The following is a 21,098-nucleotide window of genomic DNA, read 5'->3' on the forward strand; positions in this document are numbered from 1 at the left end:
AATAGTCGGGTAGGGAGGATATTAGGAAAACCTTTGACACAAATTTGTACCAATGCAATGTGTAGATGTGTACATTTGAGGACCTTGATCTGCTAATCACGTCACTCCTTCCTAAAAGTTTTCCATGTTCCTATAAAGGTCTATGCCAAAGGTCTAATCTAAGTGCAGATTTGCGAGATTTCTTGAAACTGTGATGAAATAGAAAAATACATTCTCGTACATTTACATTTGAGATTACCTTCTGCCAAGATGGCCAACCGTAGAAATTTGATGACACATGTTTGACAACAGCATAACCTGTATCTTCTTTGTCTTTATTTTTACACCTGGTATAATATTTCCAGTGCATCTTGCGATTTTCCAAAGGGGAAACCATACAATATGCCGAAGCCAATTTGACCAAAGGGAAAACTATAAGTTATACAGTATGCCTATTTGCCTATCTGGTGGTCTTGGAATCTTGGTTAAATATACACTTGAATTACCTCCTATTTTCGGTAAATGGCAAAAAGGGGAGTGAGGAAACTGTAAAGCGGAAGGAAAGCAGACCTTCCCCAGGTTTCATGTAGGACACACCACTGAAAATTACATACACAAAAAGCCCAATCTGAGGCTTGCGTGTAGGGGCAAACAGCCCTAAAGGATGGGTTAAACTTCTATGAATCTACACCACTGAATATGTCCCTTTATAATGTGTATAAATCGTGCATCATACACATCAGAGCTTAGACAAACCTTGACTCTATTATAAGCTTTGAACTTATTATGAGCATTACAACTCATGCTTTGGATCTATTATGAACCACGCTTCATTACACTTCTCTGTGTGCAGCCGCCCGGGGCTGTGTGAATATCGTTTGGACCTACATGCAGATTTTTCTGCTCAAAATTGACGTAATTATTTATCAAACCTTTCCCCTACTCTAGAAGTGTGAGAATTAGATGTGTAGATAAGTAGGTAAGGTACCTAGCTGTATACGTACAACCGCGCGAGTTCAAAGTTGTAAAGCTCAACGTATTACCTGTGACCCTGTCCTTTATCAGTTGACTCAGAAATTTTAGTTCAATCTACCTACATAGATAGGTATCTATAGTAACTTGAATTTTACATGATATACCTAAACAATTCTCCACATTGTGGCATTTGTTTCACTTTTCCATAAATCACTTCAGGCGGTATTCTATCACCATTACTTAAACCACTGGACCGATCTATCTCACTAGTTCTTCATTAGTGCAAATCATGCATCTTTTACTGAAAGACCTTTGGTAATTGCTGATGATGCGATTGTTGATTTTCTGTAGGGACGTACATAATTCATAGACAGTCAGCTCCCATGGCGTAGTGGTCACTGCGCTCGCCTTGCACGCGGGAGACCCGGGTTCGATTCCCGGCGGGGTCAAGTTTGTATCATGCAAATGATTGATACCGTGACTGGCTGTTGCGGGGCCCACTCAGCCTCGTGAGGAAAATGAGTAGCTATGTAATACTTTGACAAATGACATTATTGAATGCTCTAAGTATACCTTCTTGCTAGTCAATGGTGTGTTTTTTTACAGTCCTATGATACTGTCGTTAGTTACTTGTAATGAATTAAAATAATTTGTAATGTTTTTATGGGTACTGATTACCATAAACAATGAAATAGTTGAACCTTATACCTTGGAGTCCTTATATTAGGAACACTTGCTTGATTATGACATAATAACACAAAGAAACTGCATTTACATTTACATAATTCACAGACGTACATACCTATTATGATTTTTGTTAGTTTAACCGTCTCGTCCGGAGAATACTTTGAACATTTTGCTTACGTCCGCGTCCTCTCGAAACTACCTTGTTTCCAACGTGTATAGAATTTACCTTCTCCTCTTTCCCCTCCTCCCTCACTCAGAACATCTGAACTGAGGAGAGATACAAAGTTTTCCTTCCCATGTATTCGATGAACTTTTGAATAAATTATAGAATTTTAGTATAAAATTTAAGACAGAATGGAAATTTTTTGACCCTCCGGGCTAAGAAACCAGCAGGGTGGTTTTGGGGAGGAGAGGAAGTTTTAGAACAAAAAGGGATTAGTCGACATTTTTCCACACACATAAGTAGATTTTACGTGACGTCCTAAGATTAAAGATTACAAGTTCCTATGGTCAAGTTTTCGGACTTTTAAGTAGCCTTTGTTCCTTTGAAGCATTATTCTAATCTATTTTACATAACTCCTTTTCTTTAAGAGGGATTAAAATCTCAAGATATTCTCGTCTAATAATAAAGTATCAGGGTCTAAAATTCTAAATAATGAAAGTAGGTATAAGAGGCTGGGTGATCCTTGCCCCTGCCAAACTTCGGTAGGTACGACAGAAAGAGAGAATGCAATATTATTGTAAATAGAAATGACTCTTTTGCCGAAGTTTGAAGATCTAATCTCATAAATAAGGTTTAACAATTAAATTATGTGAACAAATGTCACTCCTTGATGTACAACACTCGTAGATAGGTATAGTTATTCTAACAGTAACAGAGCAAAATATATTCTTTTAATGGTCTTTAACAAATAGACAAGAATGCCTTTTTTCAACGTCTTTTTACAAGAAGTACAGAATGGAATGACTAATAATAACACAACTTCGTGTCTAAAATCATTTATAACGTGGCTCTCTCCTTACCTCACTTCTACTTGTCATGTGGTTAAATGTGAACTTTAACTCTGTGAGGTCGGTATATTTTGGTTATTTACTGAAAAAAGTCCAAGCCTTTTAAAAGCAGAGAGCCTTTTCAACATACAGATTCATGTTGAAGTGTTTGTGAGAATACTTGAAGACTTTGAACGAACCGTCTCAGAGACTCCAAGGCACTTGACATGAACGTATTTACCGCAACATATACATTTACACCGGGGCCTCCTGTTGTCACCCATTTAAAACAGTGCATCTTAAACTCGAACAGTTAGTCCAGGGAAATGTCGGGCCCGTTGGGCATTTAGTGGCCCCTTAGGGAACTACTGAACCACTGGCTCAGTATTCCTTCAACAGAATCAGTTTCTCCTGTGGAGTTAAAGTCTCAACATTAGGCATTGAAGTTTTACAATTTTTCCCGAGCATGATTATACTATTGCGTAGATGTGAGTTTTAATTTCAAACTTTTATAAGTTTTTCATTACCTATTCTAATATGGAAAAAAATTAATATGAGAACATTAAAATACTAATTTCAACTCCTACTTTCATGTTTCTATTTCCCCTTGGAAAGTTTAAGAACTTTAAGAAGCCGAATAAAGAAATATGTACAAGGAGATGTCAATCCATAAAAGCTAGATTCGTCAGTGCAGCCTTTTGTTCTTTTTTTTAAGAGGTTTGATAGAACTGTAACTGCTAGGGTCTTATCGTCCCAAAATCAAAGAGAGAAGGAAGACAGGATAGGAGAAAGCCAGCCGTTCCGAGAACGAACCTTATCCCATCAGGATAAAATCTACCCTGGGCACTCGAACTGAAATGTAATCTGTTCAGAATAGTGTAGTGTAAGATCTTTGGATAAATTAGCTTCAACATCAATTTTTACTTTATTTTCTTCATTGTTTATCTAGTTTATGTGGTTTTCAAATTATCAACTTCGAGGAGTGTGTTGTAAGCTGCAAATGTTCCTCTGACGTCCTCTTTTCCCTTTCGAAAGGAAACACATGTAAAGCTGTGAGCTCACATAATCGATGGACGGTGGACGGCCGTCGATCGACAAGGAGCATAACGCCTAGAGCTTTTTGCTCTCAGTTCTATGCGGTTTGAAGTCGTCGCTTCCCTCTACTTGCTCTATGCGCTATGCTCTCCGCTCCACTCTGTATTGAGCCTAAAGCATAGTGGAGGCGTCCCCTATACCTTTTATTATTAGTAATAATAAAGGAAGGACGGACTAAAAAAGGATTTTTCCATCATTAGAAAATGTGTAAAAAATGGACAGGTTTCAGATGGAGATGGGAGAAGATTTCTGCAATTTTGTTCGTTGCATGTCTTCAAATAATTTCAATTATGCAACCAGGCAGATGGGTTTTCACGTAATCTGCAAAGCATGCGTGATGGTCAATGTAATTATTGTCTCCTTTTATCAATAGAGAAGATGAGAACATAGGTAATATGTAATATTATTTCTTATGTAGCTATCCTAGGAAATGGGAATTGGGAGTCTATGTAGGTTCAAGAGATGGTGAGAAGCATGGAATGAGGGAACAAAAGGAAAAGGGGAATTCTTGAAATGATCTGCAAGGAAATGGATCATTAACACAACTGACGGACTGACGAGTGATGGTAAGCAGCATCTAGGGTGGTGAGTGACTCACTGACCGATAACCATCTGTGGTTTGTTGCTGACTTAGTCAAGGTACAAAATGGAAAAAAAATACCTCTTAAGTTCTTATCAGTAGAAGTCGAAAAACTCACTTACCAGCCAACATACCACGGTTTAGACCCTTCTTCCAAATTGGCCCTTTTCGGTTCCATGCTGAGAAAATCGTACATGTCCGCAAATCCCGATTTGTACGGCAAAAACTGGCATTGACTGGCATCCAGATCTGATTCCGCGTAAAGATCTTTAAAGAAATGGTAGTCAAACACTTTCTGAGCAGTCCAGTTCTTCATGGCATCCGTAATAACTACAGGGACCCCGTCATAGGCATAGCTGAGGACAGAATTGAACGAAAAAGTTCACAACCCCGTGTCTAGAGTCTCATGTTGACTTTTATGAAAGAACTTTCATGAAAACAGAAGTCATCATTCATTTAAACATTGAGGGATTGAGTTATAGACCTGAGGGATAGTTACTCGTACTAACTTTAGATCTTTAGAACACGGAAGGAGTCCAGGGCAAGGGCAACTCATCTGAGGATTTTAACGCCTACCAATCCTTCCAACCCCGTGAGACCACCGTTTAGTGGAAGTGCCAAATAAGTATCTTTATTATATTTTCGTAAATTTGGTATGCTAATGGCAAATAAGCATACCAAATACATAAGACCTTGTTTAGACTGCGGGCGAAAAGAGAAGTCTCATTCTTGCAGTATAAACAGGGTATATTCTATTCTATTTTCATCTATCTCACAGATACTTTTTCTTTTCATTATTTGCTCTAAACCGAATTCCTCTTTCAGGAAAAACTGAAATTCTTACTGATCCAGAACCAGTAAAGACACTAATGGGTTGAAGGACGTTGGTGTTTGTTGACTGCTCAAGTGAAATAATACCACTACGAGTAGGTTCAAGATCATGAGAGGTCGAGAACTCAAGTGTGATGTGATTTCTACTGTCAATTACTAACTGGTTCCTGGTTTGTATACTTAGCATAACTCTCTCAGCGAGAAAAGAGTTTGTGATTGCCTCCAAGCTGTAATTAACACTCCCGAATTAGCTATGTGCCCTGGATTCCACAGTAGAACTTCGACTTGGAACTTCTGTGTTACGAAAATGTTCAATATAATGAAGATATTTCCGAAACATTGCTTCCCAGGACCCTGGTGTTAAGGTCTCAAATAAGGAAAACTCTTTATAACGAACGATTTAGCTTTTTAGGATTTCGTTATATCGATGTTCTATCAAATGGATCAAAAGAACTTTAATATAACTAGATTCCTATAGGCTTAACCCAACTTTTAGGCCTGTTTACCCCTACTCCTAAGCTTCAGAGTGGACTTTTGTGTACGGAGTTATTTAATTTAACTATGTTTGAACTGAAACTTTGAAGGCTGCAGTTTGTCAATTTACTTTCGGGCTAGATACTCACTTGTTTTCAAACTCATCCGGACTTATATTCGACACTTTGGGGACACTGTCGACATTTCGACAAAAGTTGCATCCGTCCGACTGCAACTGCACGTGAGATCGCAACACATCACTGAGCTCATAGATGCACTGTAAAAGATGTACCTACTTTAAGATTACTGAAACATAATATCTACTTAGAGAAGAACCAACAAACACAAAGACAACAAACCCATAAAATACATGAGACTGCTGGGGTAAAGGGACTTTTTAGTCTCATTCGAGCAGGATAAACAAAGGTATATTCTATTCTATTTTACATTATAAATATGTATAGTCTAAGACTAAAAAGTTCCCTTACCAAGCCAGTCTAAACAGAGTTTCGTATATTGCATTGCAAGATCATACAAAGAATACCTATTTATAAACATATGACCTATGAATAAGACATAGGTACAAAGCTGTGACATGGCTTTATTGTCTTCAAATAAAGGTAGCTTCTTACTTTTACTCGCCGGGGTATGGCAAAACAATTCCCTTCAAGTACTAAGACAAAGAACCACAATCACATCAATTCAATCAATTGTCTGAATGCATTGGTGCAACATTCAAATCATACTTTACTATTATAAAATCATTACGTCTGCCTATTTCTTTTTCTTCTTCATGCAGTTCCTGTCTGAACGGAAATTATAGCAATTTGGCACAGTCAGATATAGGATGTAGGTACGATTTCTCAGAAGACTGGATAGGTATATATCAATGTTAGAGATTTCAAAATTTTGAGAACTGTGTACGTAATGTACGTAAGTTTGTGCTTACTTTGTTCTCGGTATTCAAAGATAAATTAAATGTTAAAATTATGTTTTGTCCTTGCTGTTTTTTTTTTTTTTTTTTTTTAAACTTCATTACTAACAGACAGACATACGACACCGAAGCGAATACAATAGTCCGTCCCTATAACTTTTATTATTACTATCGTAATTTAATAAAGGAAGGACGGACTAAAAAGAAAGGAGAGGAGGAAAAGGGAAAAGAAGAGAGAAAAGAAGAGAGAAAAGAAAAGGTAAGATGAAGAATTTGACAGATGTGAGATAGAGAGAAAGAGTAGGAGAGAGAGAGAAAGAAGGAGAAATGGAGAGAAAAAGAGGGAGCGAGACAGTAAGGAGAGGAGAAAGAGACAGAAAGAAGGCGAGATAAATAGAAAGAGAGGAGGATATAATATATATATTATGTAGATGAGAGTTTTAGCGAACGAGTGGCGAAAAGAAGATTAAAGAGAGAAGAGAGAGAGACAAACAGACAGAGAGAGACAGAGAAGATGAAGGAAGTATGCTTTGAATCTCAATTTTAGCATTTTTGATAAATAATAATATAGGAATACGTACATATGTATGGTAGGTAGGTAGATAAATAAGTAGAGGATGAAATAAAGATCATGAATATTTCCATGACAGAGAGAGAGAAAGAGAGAGATATTCTCAGTCTAGATTTTCTAATTACCTAGTTCTTGTTCTATAGCTATATCTATTTTATACAGGAATTTCCTAGCTTTCTCTCTCTCTCTCTCTCTCTCTCTCTCTCTCTCTCTCTCTCTCTTTCTCTCTTTCTCTCTCTCTCTATCTATCTCTTTTCATCTCCCCCTCTCTCATATTTCTCATTTTTCTTTGTAAGAAAATTCTCCTGAGATTTCCTTGCGAAAAAAAAAAGGAGAGAAAGCGAAGAAAGCAGAAATTCTTTGGAAAATAAAGAATGTAAGAGAAAATCAAATTGGAAATCGTAGAGTAGGAGAAAGAGAGAGAGAGAAAGGAAGGAAAAAGAATTGACTTTATTTGCAATCAGAATGTCTCAACCTAAATTCTAATCTATTCTATTCTATTTATTTATCATTATACTTTTTTCTGCTTGGATTTTTGAGTGCACTTAGCTTTATAATTTGTAGTATTAAAATCTAGTAGAATATAAAAAGTAAATCTTTTTGCGCTCTTTCCAACGATATAAATAACTCAGAAAGTCGATTTTTGGACTTGGACCGCTCTGCCTTTTACCCATTTAATTTTGAGAAAATAAATCTGAATTCTATTCAATTCCAGGACAAGCGAGATTTGATGATGCTCCTCCACTGCAATCAGAACATGTCCACTTGGTACAAAGGAATGTGGGACTCCGCCATCTCTAATCGACACCGGCGTTCCAGCACATTCCCGGGCGAATTTACCACCCCAACACATTTCGTCTTCGCTAATGGTAAGTGCTTAGGTTAGGCAGTCAACACCGTCATGATTAAGACTACCAACATTCGTTAAATGTTGGAGATTAGGTAGGTACTAGATTAGGTAGGTACTTTGTTCAGGGATTCCCTTCCGAAGTCAAATACCTATGACATACCTTGATATACTCGCATGTCATAATACCTGAAAGTTTTTGATATAAAATTGATTTCTTTGTTGAATTTTTTTGTGTTCTCAGATTTATTCGATTACGACGAGGAGAAGGAGAAGAAGCAGAAGACTTCTACAACCACCGCTGACTCTATTGATGCTATGGATGATAATGCCAACTCTATTAGCAATGGTGAAATCGCCAATATTTCTGATCCAACTTCAAAAGGTGATAATGATGATTCCGCTATGAAAGATAATGTCGCTCCTCAAGACTTCATGGTAGGATTTGCGCCTGAAGACCTATCCTTTGCTGACGAACCAATCAAATCTCTACCACTCGGTAATTTCCCAGTGATTCCAGAGAACGACTTTGAGAAGCCTGCAGTAGATGGAAACATCGTCTACAACAGTTCCACCACAGAAACACTATCCAAACTAACAGTCGGTACTGAAACCCAGCTGGTGCGTTCTATTAACAACACAAGCAACAGTGGCAAGTCAGAAACCTCTACACTGTCTCTAGAACCTATCACCTCCACAGCTATGCCAAGCACCAGTTCTAAAGGATTGAAAGCGATATTGGTATCTGGTTTTGAAGATACAGCAAAGAGTTTAGAAAAAACGGCAAAGAAAACGGGCTCACTGGTAGAAGATACAGTGAAATCTTTGGGAAGTACGTTCGAAAGTACAAAAGCTAAAATTGGTGACTCGATTAAAAGTTTGAAAGAAAAAACAGAGAAGCTCAAAATAAATGAAGATTCGGAGGAAAAGATAGAATCTGTATTCAGTCCAAAACCAGCATTGAAACAAGTGGTTGGTGAAAGTTTGACACTTCAAAAAGAGAGTGGGGAAAGTAAGATACAAGAAAAAGTAAACAACTTTGAGTCAAAAATTAATAAAGACATTGATTTCCTAGAGAAAGGAGCAAATAAATCCGAGACTGATAAACATGCTCAAAACTATGTGAATTCGGGCGTTCAGAATTTACTCGATAGTACCGAAAAGAAATTTTCCGAATCAAAAGGTTTTATCAAAGAAAAATCCAAATTGGAATTATCTACAACAAAAACTCATCCAGTTCAAAAAATGGACAAAGCAACCCAGACAGAACCTCAATTGACTGAAAATTTTACTGAGAAAACTGAAACCATTGCAAGTACAACTCCCGGATCTTTTAAAACTTCAGTTTTAAAAGCTATTCAAGATGCCAAAGAAAAGTCGGTTGAATCTCTAGAGGAAATTGATGAATCCATCAAAACTCTTTATGACAAAATCATTCCCACTGTGAAGATTAGCACTGACATGACAACAAAGAAAACCGAAACATCAACAAAACCTTTGCCGCCGACGACCGATGACGATCATGTATCGACCATGAAGCCGTCAACAGAGACAAAACAAGCTGACGTTGTGTTGAACTCAACTCCAGTATCTGTTGATCATCTAACAGAACACAACAAACGCCAAGAACAATCACCTGGATTAGTCATCCTCGACTCCAAAGGTCACTCCTTGAACTCCAACCAGTTTGAATCTCACAGCGAAGACGAAAGGACTGAAGAAACCAGCACCGAATTCGTCAGAACAACCGAGAACCTTCTTGCCTTGAAACCATTGTTTGAAAACGAAATTACAGTTTCCAAGAAGAATGCCGTTCCAAGCAGTCCGAAAGACTTGACAAACCAAAGTGGCAATCAGACGGTCAGTGGAAACACACAACAAACTGGTCGATCACAAGGGACGTCTACCACGGCGAAATATGAACGACGCAATCTGCCACCTGTGTTGATGATTGACAAGGTGGAGCAATTCAATGAGGCTGCTGGAGCAGGCAGGAACGACCCGACAACAACTGTAATGACAGAGTCCACCATTGCAAAAGAAGGTGTGGCAGCGGAAAGCACAACAACCATCACAACAGTGCGATCAGAGTCGCAGACCATCAAGAAAACGTTGCCTGCAATCTTAGGTAAGTATGTATGTGCAAAACTCTTGGTCTTTTGTAAACGGGCAGATCTTGTAAATTCGTAACATACTTGGAAAATTCATCACCTATTTAAAACTAGGTACAGAACATTAAAAGAGCTGATTGCAGGGTATTTTTGTTGAAAATGAGCTAGTTAGTGATACGATCAATTCTACCACTTGAATTTTAGTACACATTCCACTGTCCTTCCAGGGACGAAATAATTAGCATCAAGACAACTTTTTTAACATCTTCTCTTTCCTCCAGGAAACAAGCAGCCGTTTGTTCCAACGACAGTCAAACCCTCGAGCAGCTCAGTACAATCAAGTTCCACCATCAGTCACGTGACCACGAAGAGATTGGTAGAACCAGTTCCAGACTTACCAGAGAAACCAAAAAGAAGTCCTCTGTTTTCCCAACAACAGCACCGATCCCACTATCCTTACTTCTTGGGTCGAATTCTAGGCTAAGTTTAGTATCTAAAAACCTCTCACGAAATGTACTTTGTTTATATAGTGTTTAAGAAAATCTCGAATCATTATTATATATTGTATAATCTTCTGATAGGGTAAACTATGATAGGTAAATTTGTAAACGTGTGAAGAAGTAAAAATATTGTTTTCCTTTTGTAGAAGTCTAAATTTATTCGACAAAGGTTGTAGATAATTTAAATGTTGTTTATTATTCTAATGATTAGATCTCGAATCTATTCAATAAATTGATCATTATTTTATTTTTAATTTCCTCTTGCTTATTTTTATTTTGTTTATATTGTGATATACATTAGTAACTAGTTAGATATCGTTTTTGTGTATGAACATTAAATTAACATAGTTCGGTTGACAGATAGCTGTCTGGCAAAATACACCAAGAAAAAACTTTAAAAAATCATTTGGAATTATTTTATAGTAAAGTTTTACTTTTACTTGTACCATCTAATTGGTATGGAAAGGAAAGAAAAAATGTAATTTTACTTTTGAATGGATAATTTTATTCGGTGAGTAGGTATGTATTACTTTGTAAATTAAAAAGTTACTTTATTTTTCAGAATTTTCATCGTACCTAGATTATTTTATTATCCTCTCAAAAGCCGAATACATCAATCTTTTTGTTTTTCAACCTCTCCTGAAAACCCCAAATTTCCTGACAAGGTACAAGGTACCGTTGAATTACCCACCTTCCACTCAAGACTCTCAAGTCTTTTGATTGCCTGTTATTTTTATGAACGCCGTGTATCTATTTGTTTATGCAATGTGCAAGGTTTTAACCTTGTTGATTTATTTCAGAGATCAGAGGAGGTTCGTAAAATCAATTGATTGTTTATAATTTTTGGATGGTTTTTCATTCAATCAAGCACAATTAGCGCCATCATTTGCAAGCTATTCACACTTTGTATTGCACTACTGTTGTTTTTTCTCTGAAATTTGGCTGCGTAGTGTGTAGATACCAAAAATATGCTATAAAGATTTTTATGAAAACCCAGCTCAGTCGTAAATGGTCGATTTTTCCCCAATGCAGGTATTTCTCTAAAACTGGCTTTCTATTCCTTCAGAATGCATACCTAAACCTTTTTAAAAGACGCGAGACCTTTGAAAAGATTATTTCCTTTGGCATGGAAAAAATAGAAAAAAACTGGGACTCACCCATTTACAAACTAATTCTGCACATTTTACGAACTAACTCTTTGTCAATCGTCGATTACTTTTCATAACTTTCGTATGACAATGGGGGGAAAATCGACTCTAGTAGAAATCTATCCCCTTTAAATTTCCCTAATCCCCTATGATATGATTTGTCGCATTTTACCAACCAAATAGTGGGTAGTAGGTAACTATAACTGGAAAGGTTTTTTATGACGGGGGTTTACCCACCATTCGGCAAGAAGCTACCCGCTTACTCATATTAACCTCACTCAGCCTGAGTGGGGGTCGGGAAAAGCCAGCAGCACGCGATTGCCCGTTTGTCACCCTTGTAGATTTTTTTTTAAGATTTTTTTTTTTTTAAGGGTTTTAGCAGGGAAAGCGTTAACCTCACCGGTTTGAACGGTGCTTTAGGTCTGTTGAACCTCCTCATTTATTTGGGAGGGAGGTGGTACCTATGAAACAACATAATATCAGAAGGAACATTTTAATTTGATTACATTGACCACTTCTCTATTTTTTTTTTTTTTTTTTTTTTTTAAGAGGTTTGACAGAGGGAACTGTAACTCTAGGGTCTTATCGTCCCGAAATCGGAGAGAGAAGGAAGACAGGATAGGAGAAAGCCAGCCGTTCCGAGAACGAACATTATCCCATCAGGATAAAATCCGCCCCGGGCGGGAATCGAACCCGCGGCCTAGCGTTTACAAGGCAGACGCGCTACCAACTAAGCTAACTAGGCTGGCCCCTTGTAGATTTGGTTGATGAAATGCGAGGTTTGTTTACTTAGTTCTTGTAATGATAATATATTTTCTATTTTTATATACTTACAACTTAATTGAGCACCGTCCTATCTTCACCCGTCCTGTTTTAAAATAAAAGCTTGCATTTGAAGCACCTTTTTTTAAGAAAATATGTAGTTTTTAGATTTTTTTAAGGCGCTAAAAAACCAGGATCGTAAGCTAGTTACCAAATTGTTGAAACTTGAGAAAATTAGAGAAAAATATAGGAGAGGCTGAGTGAAAATGATTGAAAATGAAAGTAAATTTTAAATGCCTACTCGTAAATTCATAAAATGCCTCCCAATCTATAAAACATTGAAACATTTACCAAGGTAACCGAAGCGAATACAAGAGTCCGTTCCTTATACCTTTTTATTACTATTGTAATAATAAAGGAAGGACGGACTAAAAATGGTGGATGCGCTGAAATCACCATTTTCCCCCCAACATAGGTTATAGTTTCTTACCTAGGTTCAAAAACAAAAACAATCATCTTTTTTTTTTTTTTCTTCTTTTTTTTTAGATCCCTACTCTAGTTTACGATTCTGATTGAAATAATGAAACCCTGTAAATTAAACACCTTAGAAATTAGTTTTAAATTAACCCCTCTAGTCTCGTGTGGTCTGTATGTTTGAGGTTACATTGGTTCTGCATTTTTCGTCCAACCCATAAGGAGTATGAACTAAGGGATAAAATTGTTCAACAACAGACATCACGAAAAGTTTGATGCTACCCGCGACTCCTACGGGAAAGAGGGGTTATAATAATAAAATTATATTTAATAAAATTTTCACGGCGTTGAAAACCTCTAGAAGGCTTAGTAAATGCTTTCTCTGCTACTTAAATAAAAAAAAGAAAGCCTTGGTAGTTCCCAATCTATCCCTAAGTCCCTTTCCTAAATGCTTCCTTTCCCTTATATTTTCCCAAAAGTCAGGTTTTTTCAAGTCAATTTTAGGGAGACTTTCCCAGGAAGCTCAATGTACCAATCAAGCTTTATTTTTTGTTCAAAACAGTCGTATTTTTTGTACGTTTACTGGTGGATGGACAGGAAAGTCCAATAGGTTTGGTGACATTTGGTTCAATATTATCAGGTGATAAATAATAAAAAAAAAGATGAAGAAAAGAAAAAAATCTTTTTCTCCCTTCAAAAATATAAAAAAAAATAAATAAAATTTTGGTTAAAAAGTTGACTGATTAGTAGATTAATCGTTCTAAATTACCAATACCTAAATAAAAAATAAAATTCTATTTGTAGGTACATAATTAATTTTTATTAATATTAATAATAATAAAAATTAATTATGTACCTACAAATAGGTAGGTGATACTTACTTTCATGATTTTATTTTGTGCCAAAACATTCACTGCATCCCATTTTATGCATCAATTTTATTCCCATTAGCTTTCGAAAGCTTTACAAACTTTTCTAGAAGTTGGACGATTTTTGAGTTTTGAGACTTTTGAGCGCTTTTGTTGAGTGTCAAATGATTTGGCACATCGATCTCTTGCTATTTGAGATCTGACAGGAGTTTCCCTCTTTTGTTAGGTTATGTCGGTTTCTTAGTCAAATTGGAAAAGAATCACTTGTGTAGATAGTAAGTTTAGAAAAAAATAAAAAATACATTACCTTCTATTTCTATACCCATACCAAGTCACTTGTGTTTTCTTTCACCCATAGGCAGGTATCAGAATTATCAGAATATAGGTACCCTATGAAGAATGAACTTTTTTCCAATCATCTATCTTGGCCTCTCGAGGCTGAGTGCACATCTCTGAAGGTGTCATAATTTGATCTCCTAGCTAACTAGAACGCTAGAAATCTGCAGTACACTTAGCCTTCTGAGGACAGTTTTGTGGAACTGGTCTGAATTTCAACTAAACGGCATGGTAGCCCCCAGATTGGCTTTAGTATGCGCTGGGTTCCCCCCTACAGTCCGGAAGAAACGAACAAAACAAGCCTTTCATAACCAGATATATTTTTATTCGACAGTTTTACCTGTCACAATATAAGTACATAATATTATATAAAAAAGAAGAAAATGTAAATAAATGGAATTTGAAAGAGATAAAAGGTATGTTCTGGAATGTTCTTTTTGGTAAATTCCCTTTAGAAATGGAGTTAATAATTTAAACTTGACCGTTAATAAGGAGAACGGTCAAGAAATATTTCAGGGAAAGATTCTATGAATGCAAATGTAGACAAATCAGGGAAAATTTGGAGATGTAGTTATGGAATTTTCAATTGTGTTAAGCATACTTAAATACTTGTCACAAATATCGTTCCCCAATCATCACACCTCGATAAATTTTATGACTTGGCTCGGAATAGAACTACCAATCTCCAGAAAATTCCAACACTGCACCACTGAGGTCGGTTAACCAAAAGAAGATCATTCAAAAACACACCTCACTAAAGTATACTTACGTATAGTAATCGTAATAGAGAACGGTAAGTAACATAAATAAAATTTCTACAATGGTTATCATAAGTCGTTTATCAACAAAGGAATAAAAAATACACAAGCCCATCCACAACAGAATTGAAACAACTAATGCTGGTTTACAATTTAATGTCAAATCCATAGGAGTAACTTCTAACTTGGACATGGTAGTAAATTGTAAACCCAAAGAGATAAGCAATTTTATTATGATTGAACCTAAAAATAGTAAAATAGTAACTACCTAGTAGCTGAGTGAACTGAAGAACTCAGCAAAAGAGACCTTTATAAATGAAAAACCCAATGCTTCAAAAGGTGGAACACTTTTACCAGATGTCCCGTTTGTATGTTATGATGGAAAAAACAAACGAACAGACAAATTGAATGGAAAATTGTCAAAATAAAACTTAGATTGAAAAAGTGATTGAACCTAAAAATAATAATTATTCATTCTTGGTAAAGTCCTAAAAATTGAATAAATAAATAAATATCCTAGTGGTACCAAAGTAGATGTGCAATTCACTATCCCATAACCAATCTGGTCAAGGGAAGTTGAAATGAATGACTAGAATACTGGATAAGTCCAACTTAAATCTGTACCTACTGTACTACTTATCTAATCATGAAATAAAAATCAACAATATTTCAACCAACAACGAGACCAAAATCGGTCAAAACGGTTCGGAATTCACAGTTCCGTTCAGAAAGAGCAACGAACCGCTTTTGCTTGGCAACATTAAAGCATTTGAGGAGCAGTTCACACAAAACAGTGAGAAGTTTTGCTACGATATTAAATTTAAAATACCTCCGCGTGCAATCTTAACGCAAATCCTCATTGGTGCTGATTTGTCGTTTAATCTTCAGCAACATGGTGGTATACCACTGATCTAGCCTTGAGATGGAATCGAACTCTTTGACGGTTTCGCTGAAAGCATCCGAATCTTCTTCTTCGAGACTTTCGATGAGTTTGAGCAGGAATTTGTATTCCCGAGTGTCCTGGAAATGAGGAATATGGGAGAGAGTGGTGATTGGGGCATCGATAATGCAATAAAAATACCGATAATAGGAAAAGTCGTATTTTATTATGCCCCTCTGTGCTCACAGAGGTGATGGCTGACAGAAACATGTTTTTCTGTGAGTAAACACCATGGAATATGCTTCGGTAATCAGGGTGTTAAAGTTGAAAATTCATATCTCCTTGGCGAAAGTGCCACAGAGAGGAATAATAAAATACGGCTTAGGTACTTGGAACTCCACACACAAAAAGCCCACTCTGAGGCTTACGTGTGAAGGAAAATACCCCAAAGGATGGGTTGGGCTTCAGGGGATCTCTACCCTACCTGGAAAGCGGGTGACAGATCAATGTAGCGGCTAAGGGCTTGCTGGCAGTTCAGAAGATCGATGCACAGATGACACAGCCCCGCCTTGAAGAAATACTCCTTGGAGTTGTACTTCATGAGGGAGTTCTCTGTGGCCGCCTTACCTGTAGAATAGAAGAGGAGTGAATAAACTATACTAGTTCAGTGAACTGTAGATCTTGCTCAATAAGGAAAGTAAAAAAGGGACCTTAGGATCCCCCGAAGGTCCGATCGGATCGAAAATCTAATGAGATAGGTCAGGGTTGTCCAACCTTTGCGCACCCGAGGGCCACAAGAGACCAAGGTAGAGAGTTGGCGGGCCGCAAAGTTAAAAATTCAACTCACGGCGCTTACAAGGCAGACGCACTACCAACTAAGCTAACTAGGCTGGCTTTTAGAAATGAACTTGAAGTTGACGAATCATCCATCAAGAAGAAATTCGGCGCCTTTACAAAACATACACGCGACTTATCAATTTGCTTTAACCCATTTTATTTCTCTTAACATGTCTAGTTCCATGTTTTCAATATACGTACATTTTAATTATGTAGATAGACTAAATCTAGCCTGAGCGTATTATATGCGTACAATGCATGGCCTATACACATATCCGGAAGTGCCCCATGTAACAACAAAAACTTGTTGGTATTACCAGTACCTAGATACATATTCATTTCATGTTTTTATCAAACAATATGTGCAATTAAATCCTTGCATATGGATAGAATCTCGTGAATATCCACGAACCTCACAGGTACCGGAAAGTCATCATCAGCATAAATATCAACATCAATCTAAACGGCATTGCCATTGGTATTAGCATCAACATAAAGATCACCATTAGCATCATCAACAGCCTCGGGTCTTGTCTTATACTCGAGGATTTTACGAATGTTTTCGTTTTTACTATCAATAAATCTCTTATCACTCAGAGAGAGGTCGTTACATCTCGAGGTCTCATTACTGGTTTCTTTTGAAGAGAACATCTTTCATTTTGACTATGGGATGTGGCGGCGGTGGCTGTTGTGAACTTGTCAAACAAACACAAGAACCGTATATCATCCGTGAATGTTTTATTGCCCACAAAAAGTATCTCTACGGGAGCCATTCATCATATTATGCAGTTTTTGTGTCTTGGACGTCTTGCGTTTCTGTAGACTTTCTTTGGTTAATCCGTGTGTTTAACAGAGTCTTGTCTAGTTGGCTGTAAAGAGATGATTGAAACGATTTTACAGTCGGCGGCGATGCTGATAAAGCCTCAGTTGTGCTTGGACTTCTGATTTGTGACATAACAGCTCTACTGAATTTCCTGTTCACGTCAAACATAGAGCTATTGAAGGTGACGGAGGAGTATCTTTTGCAAGTAGTAAAACAAAACCATTATTCTCTATTGCAACTGACACAGACGCAGCATCCAGTAATTACAATGAGATCTAACATCCGGCATCTAAAGTACCGCATTCAGGGGATTAGTGGATCTTCGATCACTTCCCATTGTACGAATAATCTGAAAACCCATCAAGACATTAAACCTAATCCTCGGCGAAAGTGTATGCGGATTAAATAGAGAAATATCAATAAATGTGGGGGAAAAGATACAAGAGTATTTACAAGACATAAACGTTCATATGATATATGGTCGGACGCTTGTTGTTATCTTGGGATGGCTACTATATGAACGGTGTCCCATCAGTTTTAAAACCCAAGTCAATACTTTTCCAGGTTTTCTTTAAATTTTCACAATTTTCCATGACTATTCCATGACTTTTTGGCCGATTTTCTGATTCCATGACTTTTCCAGGTCGCGTATAAACCCTGGTCTAGTACTTAAACATTCGGTTTCAAGAGCAATCGTAATTCCGACAGCAATTCGAGGAAATATCCGTCCATCTAAGTTTCCAGACACCGTGTGCCTGACACAGTGCATGGTGTCTGGTGTCATAATAGAATAGTCATGTTAATGTACATAGGTAATTATCTCTCTGTCCGTCGCGCTGTGCATACTTAATTCTTATATCATAATGCGAGGACTAAGTACCTTGCAACTTTCGCGGGGGACGCGGATTATAAGATAACGTTTGTAATCAATGCTGCTTTTGAACGTGTTCCAAAAGTGTGCTGCATTAGTCTTTTTCTTCTATCAATAATTCCTCTTCCCCTGCCTCTTCTTCCTAAGATTCCGAATTCCTCAAAGGATTAGGTGTCATAACTTGGTTCAGATATCCTCGACGAAAGTGTATGCGGATTAAATAGAGAAATATCATTAAATGTGGGGGGGAGTAATTCGGTGGTTTGCCGTTTGCTGCGATTCTGTGATCCTCATACAGAGAGTTATATCAATTAATCCTATTATGATTATTGAGATGATTTTGGACATTTTGGTTGAGGATAAACGACAGCGGTGTGAAATTTTAGGAAAATGTTAGTCACTTTCATAACTGAAAACCTATGAGTTCGTATACACCACAAGCGAACACAAAAATGTTTTGGGAAAATCAGAACTACAATTCAAGAAGAATAGAACCCCAAAGAGAGGTCCCATTCACCTTTCTTCATGGAGCGACCATCAAGAAAATGGCCGGATGAAGACAAGACCGTCGACTAACCAACACTAACAGACTCCACAGAGCTTACTAGACTGGCAAAAAGTACACGATCCCAGTCCTCCAAGTCAATTAGTCGGCCGAGATGTTTTCAAGCCTGTTGCGTACCGAACTAGAAAACAAAGTACAAAATTTCATTTTAAGTTCACACGGAATTCGATTAGTCTAAATAGGATCCGAATTTTAAATCATTTATGGAACGGAAACGAGCTTTAAGGATGAGAACTTGACCACTAGGAAATTGTTTCGAGAAACCCAACGTGGTTAAGAGTTGAGATTAAAGCGAATCAATTAAACGCAAAGTTTGAGCCTCAAACCTAAAGTAAACCAGATCATACAAGGATTACAGTCACACTCATATCCCAAGATAATATCAGGTTATAGGATTAGAGGTGGTGTTTAGCCAAGGTGGCGGAGTTGCCGAGTGTTGTGTGGTAACTCAAGTGTGAAATACGGACAATGAATGAATTCAGCACCGAATCTGACATCTCTTTCAGATTTTAGCTCTACTACGAATTCAATAATGGGGAATGAAAAGTTCCAAATACACAAGTTCAACCGAGTAAAGAAGGTCTCACAGTCAGACGCTAGTCTACTATGTTTAACGTTGGGGTTTCCGGAGGAGCTGATTTCAGTTTGAAGCTTTCAAAGGGCTACCCACTTTCGAGCAACGGAAATCTCGTAGGTTTCAATGTAAATGACTCTAGTTCTAGAAACCATATTCGAGGCAGAGACCCTGGAGGTAGAAATCACCTTGTCAAGCTAACTATGCCATTATTTCCCCAAGTTAACTATACTCCCATTATTTCCCGGTAGGATTGGTATCGTGTTGTTCACAGAAGCTTTCATCCTACACCGTATAAATTACTGGCACTGCTTTGGGTGTTAACGAACAGGAGTTGGGATAATTTATGAGTCCCATTACGAGGACGGTGGAACGCTTATCAGTGGCAAATACCAGTGGCATAAAGATCTCATTACGCGCGGGGCTTAGGTCATTATTATCCCGTACTTGGCTCGGCCAACACCATTTATCATCTTTTTGTGCCCCTCTGTGGAGTCCATGAAGTGTTTTGTGTAAATTTTTACTAATGGGTTCACCAGATATGATGACTTCGGTTTCATATCTGAGTGATGTGCCGCCACAGTTACAATGGTTCCAAGACAAGAAGCTACTCTGGCTAACAACTTACAAGTAGTTACTATATCTTCTAAACTTGGAGCTTCATAAAGATAGAGCTAAGCGTAGATGTTTAACACTAATGGATGTCCGAGCTCTCATTTTTGACAACCAAATCTAATAGTAATCTTGGTCTTGGTTGGAACTTGTAAAACGGAGGTATGTGTTTTCTGACGAGTGTAATATTCTTAGGACTGTTAACTTGAAATGGCTGGTCACTCCAAATTTCCATCACTAATTCTTACAGCAAAGTTCTCACGATGAATAAGATGTTATTGACAAAACAAAATGATGCATCATCTACTGAAAAACTGAAATCCATTAAAATCGCCTCAAATGAACTTGGCCCAAGGATCTCGTTGTGGACCAATCCTGTAGATCTACAGATTCATTACAGAGCTAGATGCAGCAGTTGTGCATTTCAATTCTTCTCGACAAACGAGTTGTCAAGGTATTTGCCAAGCGGAATAAGGAAATTCTGCAGAAATATTGTTTTATGCAATGGTTCCAGCTAAGCCAGATGAATATTTCATCTCATTTGTCCTAATAATTTCAAAAACTAATTAAACATCATCAACCTAGATTGGAATACCACGCGTCAAAACATATGTTTGTACATATTATATGTCTCCCGCTCGTGCATAACATTTCATACATAATTACGGGGGTTGTGTTTATTCTGACATAATTGAATTAAAGTTCAGCAAAAAGTAAGGTTTTATGTACGTTTGTGTCAGAATGGTTCATATTTTCGTCAAACATAAAGAGTTCATAGGAATGGTTCTAACACGGTTCATTAGTACACGAGAGATGGGTTTGAAACTTTTGAGTTTTGAGAAATGGTTCAGATTTTCACTTTCCCCTAATTGTTTAGCATCAACTTCTAATTTTCATTTTCATGAGTTACTTGACTTCGGTACCGACTCTGAATTTTTCAAAAAAGAAGAAGAAAAAATAAGGAAAGTAAAAAGTAGATATAATAAATAGGTAAAAATTCAAGAGGTTCACTTAC

At 37.2% G+C, this 21,098-nt stretch overlaps 2 protein-coding genes across 2 annotated transcripts; one reads left to right on the forward strand and one right to left on the reverse strand.

The window, feature by feature from the left end:
* Positions 1-6,809: 6,809 nt before the first annotated feature.
* Positions 6,810-11,609, forward strand: LOC103512426 (cell wall protein IFF6). Its single transcript, XM_008477190.3, has 4 exons — positions 6,810-6,827; positions 7,832-7,985; positions 8,208-10,091; positions 10,356-11,609. Exons 1-4 carry the CDS (start codon positions 6,810-6,812, stop codon positions 10,556-10,558), a joined length of 2,259 nt encoding a protein of 752 aa, XP_008475412.2. The 3' UTR covers positions 10,559-11,609.
* A 2,857-nt stretch (positions 11,610-14,466) lies between these two features.
* LOC103512429 (alpha-soluble NSF attachment protein-like) lies at positions 14,467-16,448 on the reverse strand. Its single transcript, XM_017445409.2, has 2 exons — positions 16,286-16,448; positions 14,467-15,941 (listed from the first exon to the last, which is right to left on the reverse strand). The coding sequence occupies exons 1-2, from the start codon at positions 16,400-16,402 to the stop codon at positions 15,765-15,767; spliced, it is 294 nt and encodes a 97-aa protein (XP_017300898.1). The 5' UTR covers positions 16,403-16,448; the 3' UTR covers positions 14,467-15,764.
* Between the last annotated feature and the right edge of the window lie 4,650 nt (positions 16,449-21,098).

Source organism: Diaphorina citri, unplaced genomic scaffold, assembly GCF_000475195.1.
Source record: "Diaphorina citri unplaced genomic scaffold, Diaci psyllid genome assembly version 1.1 scaffold836, whole genome shotgun sequence".
NCBI lineage: Eukaryota > Metazoa > Arthropoda > Insecta > Hemiptera > Psyllidae > Diaphorina > Diaphorina citri.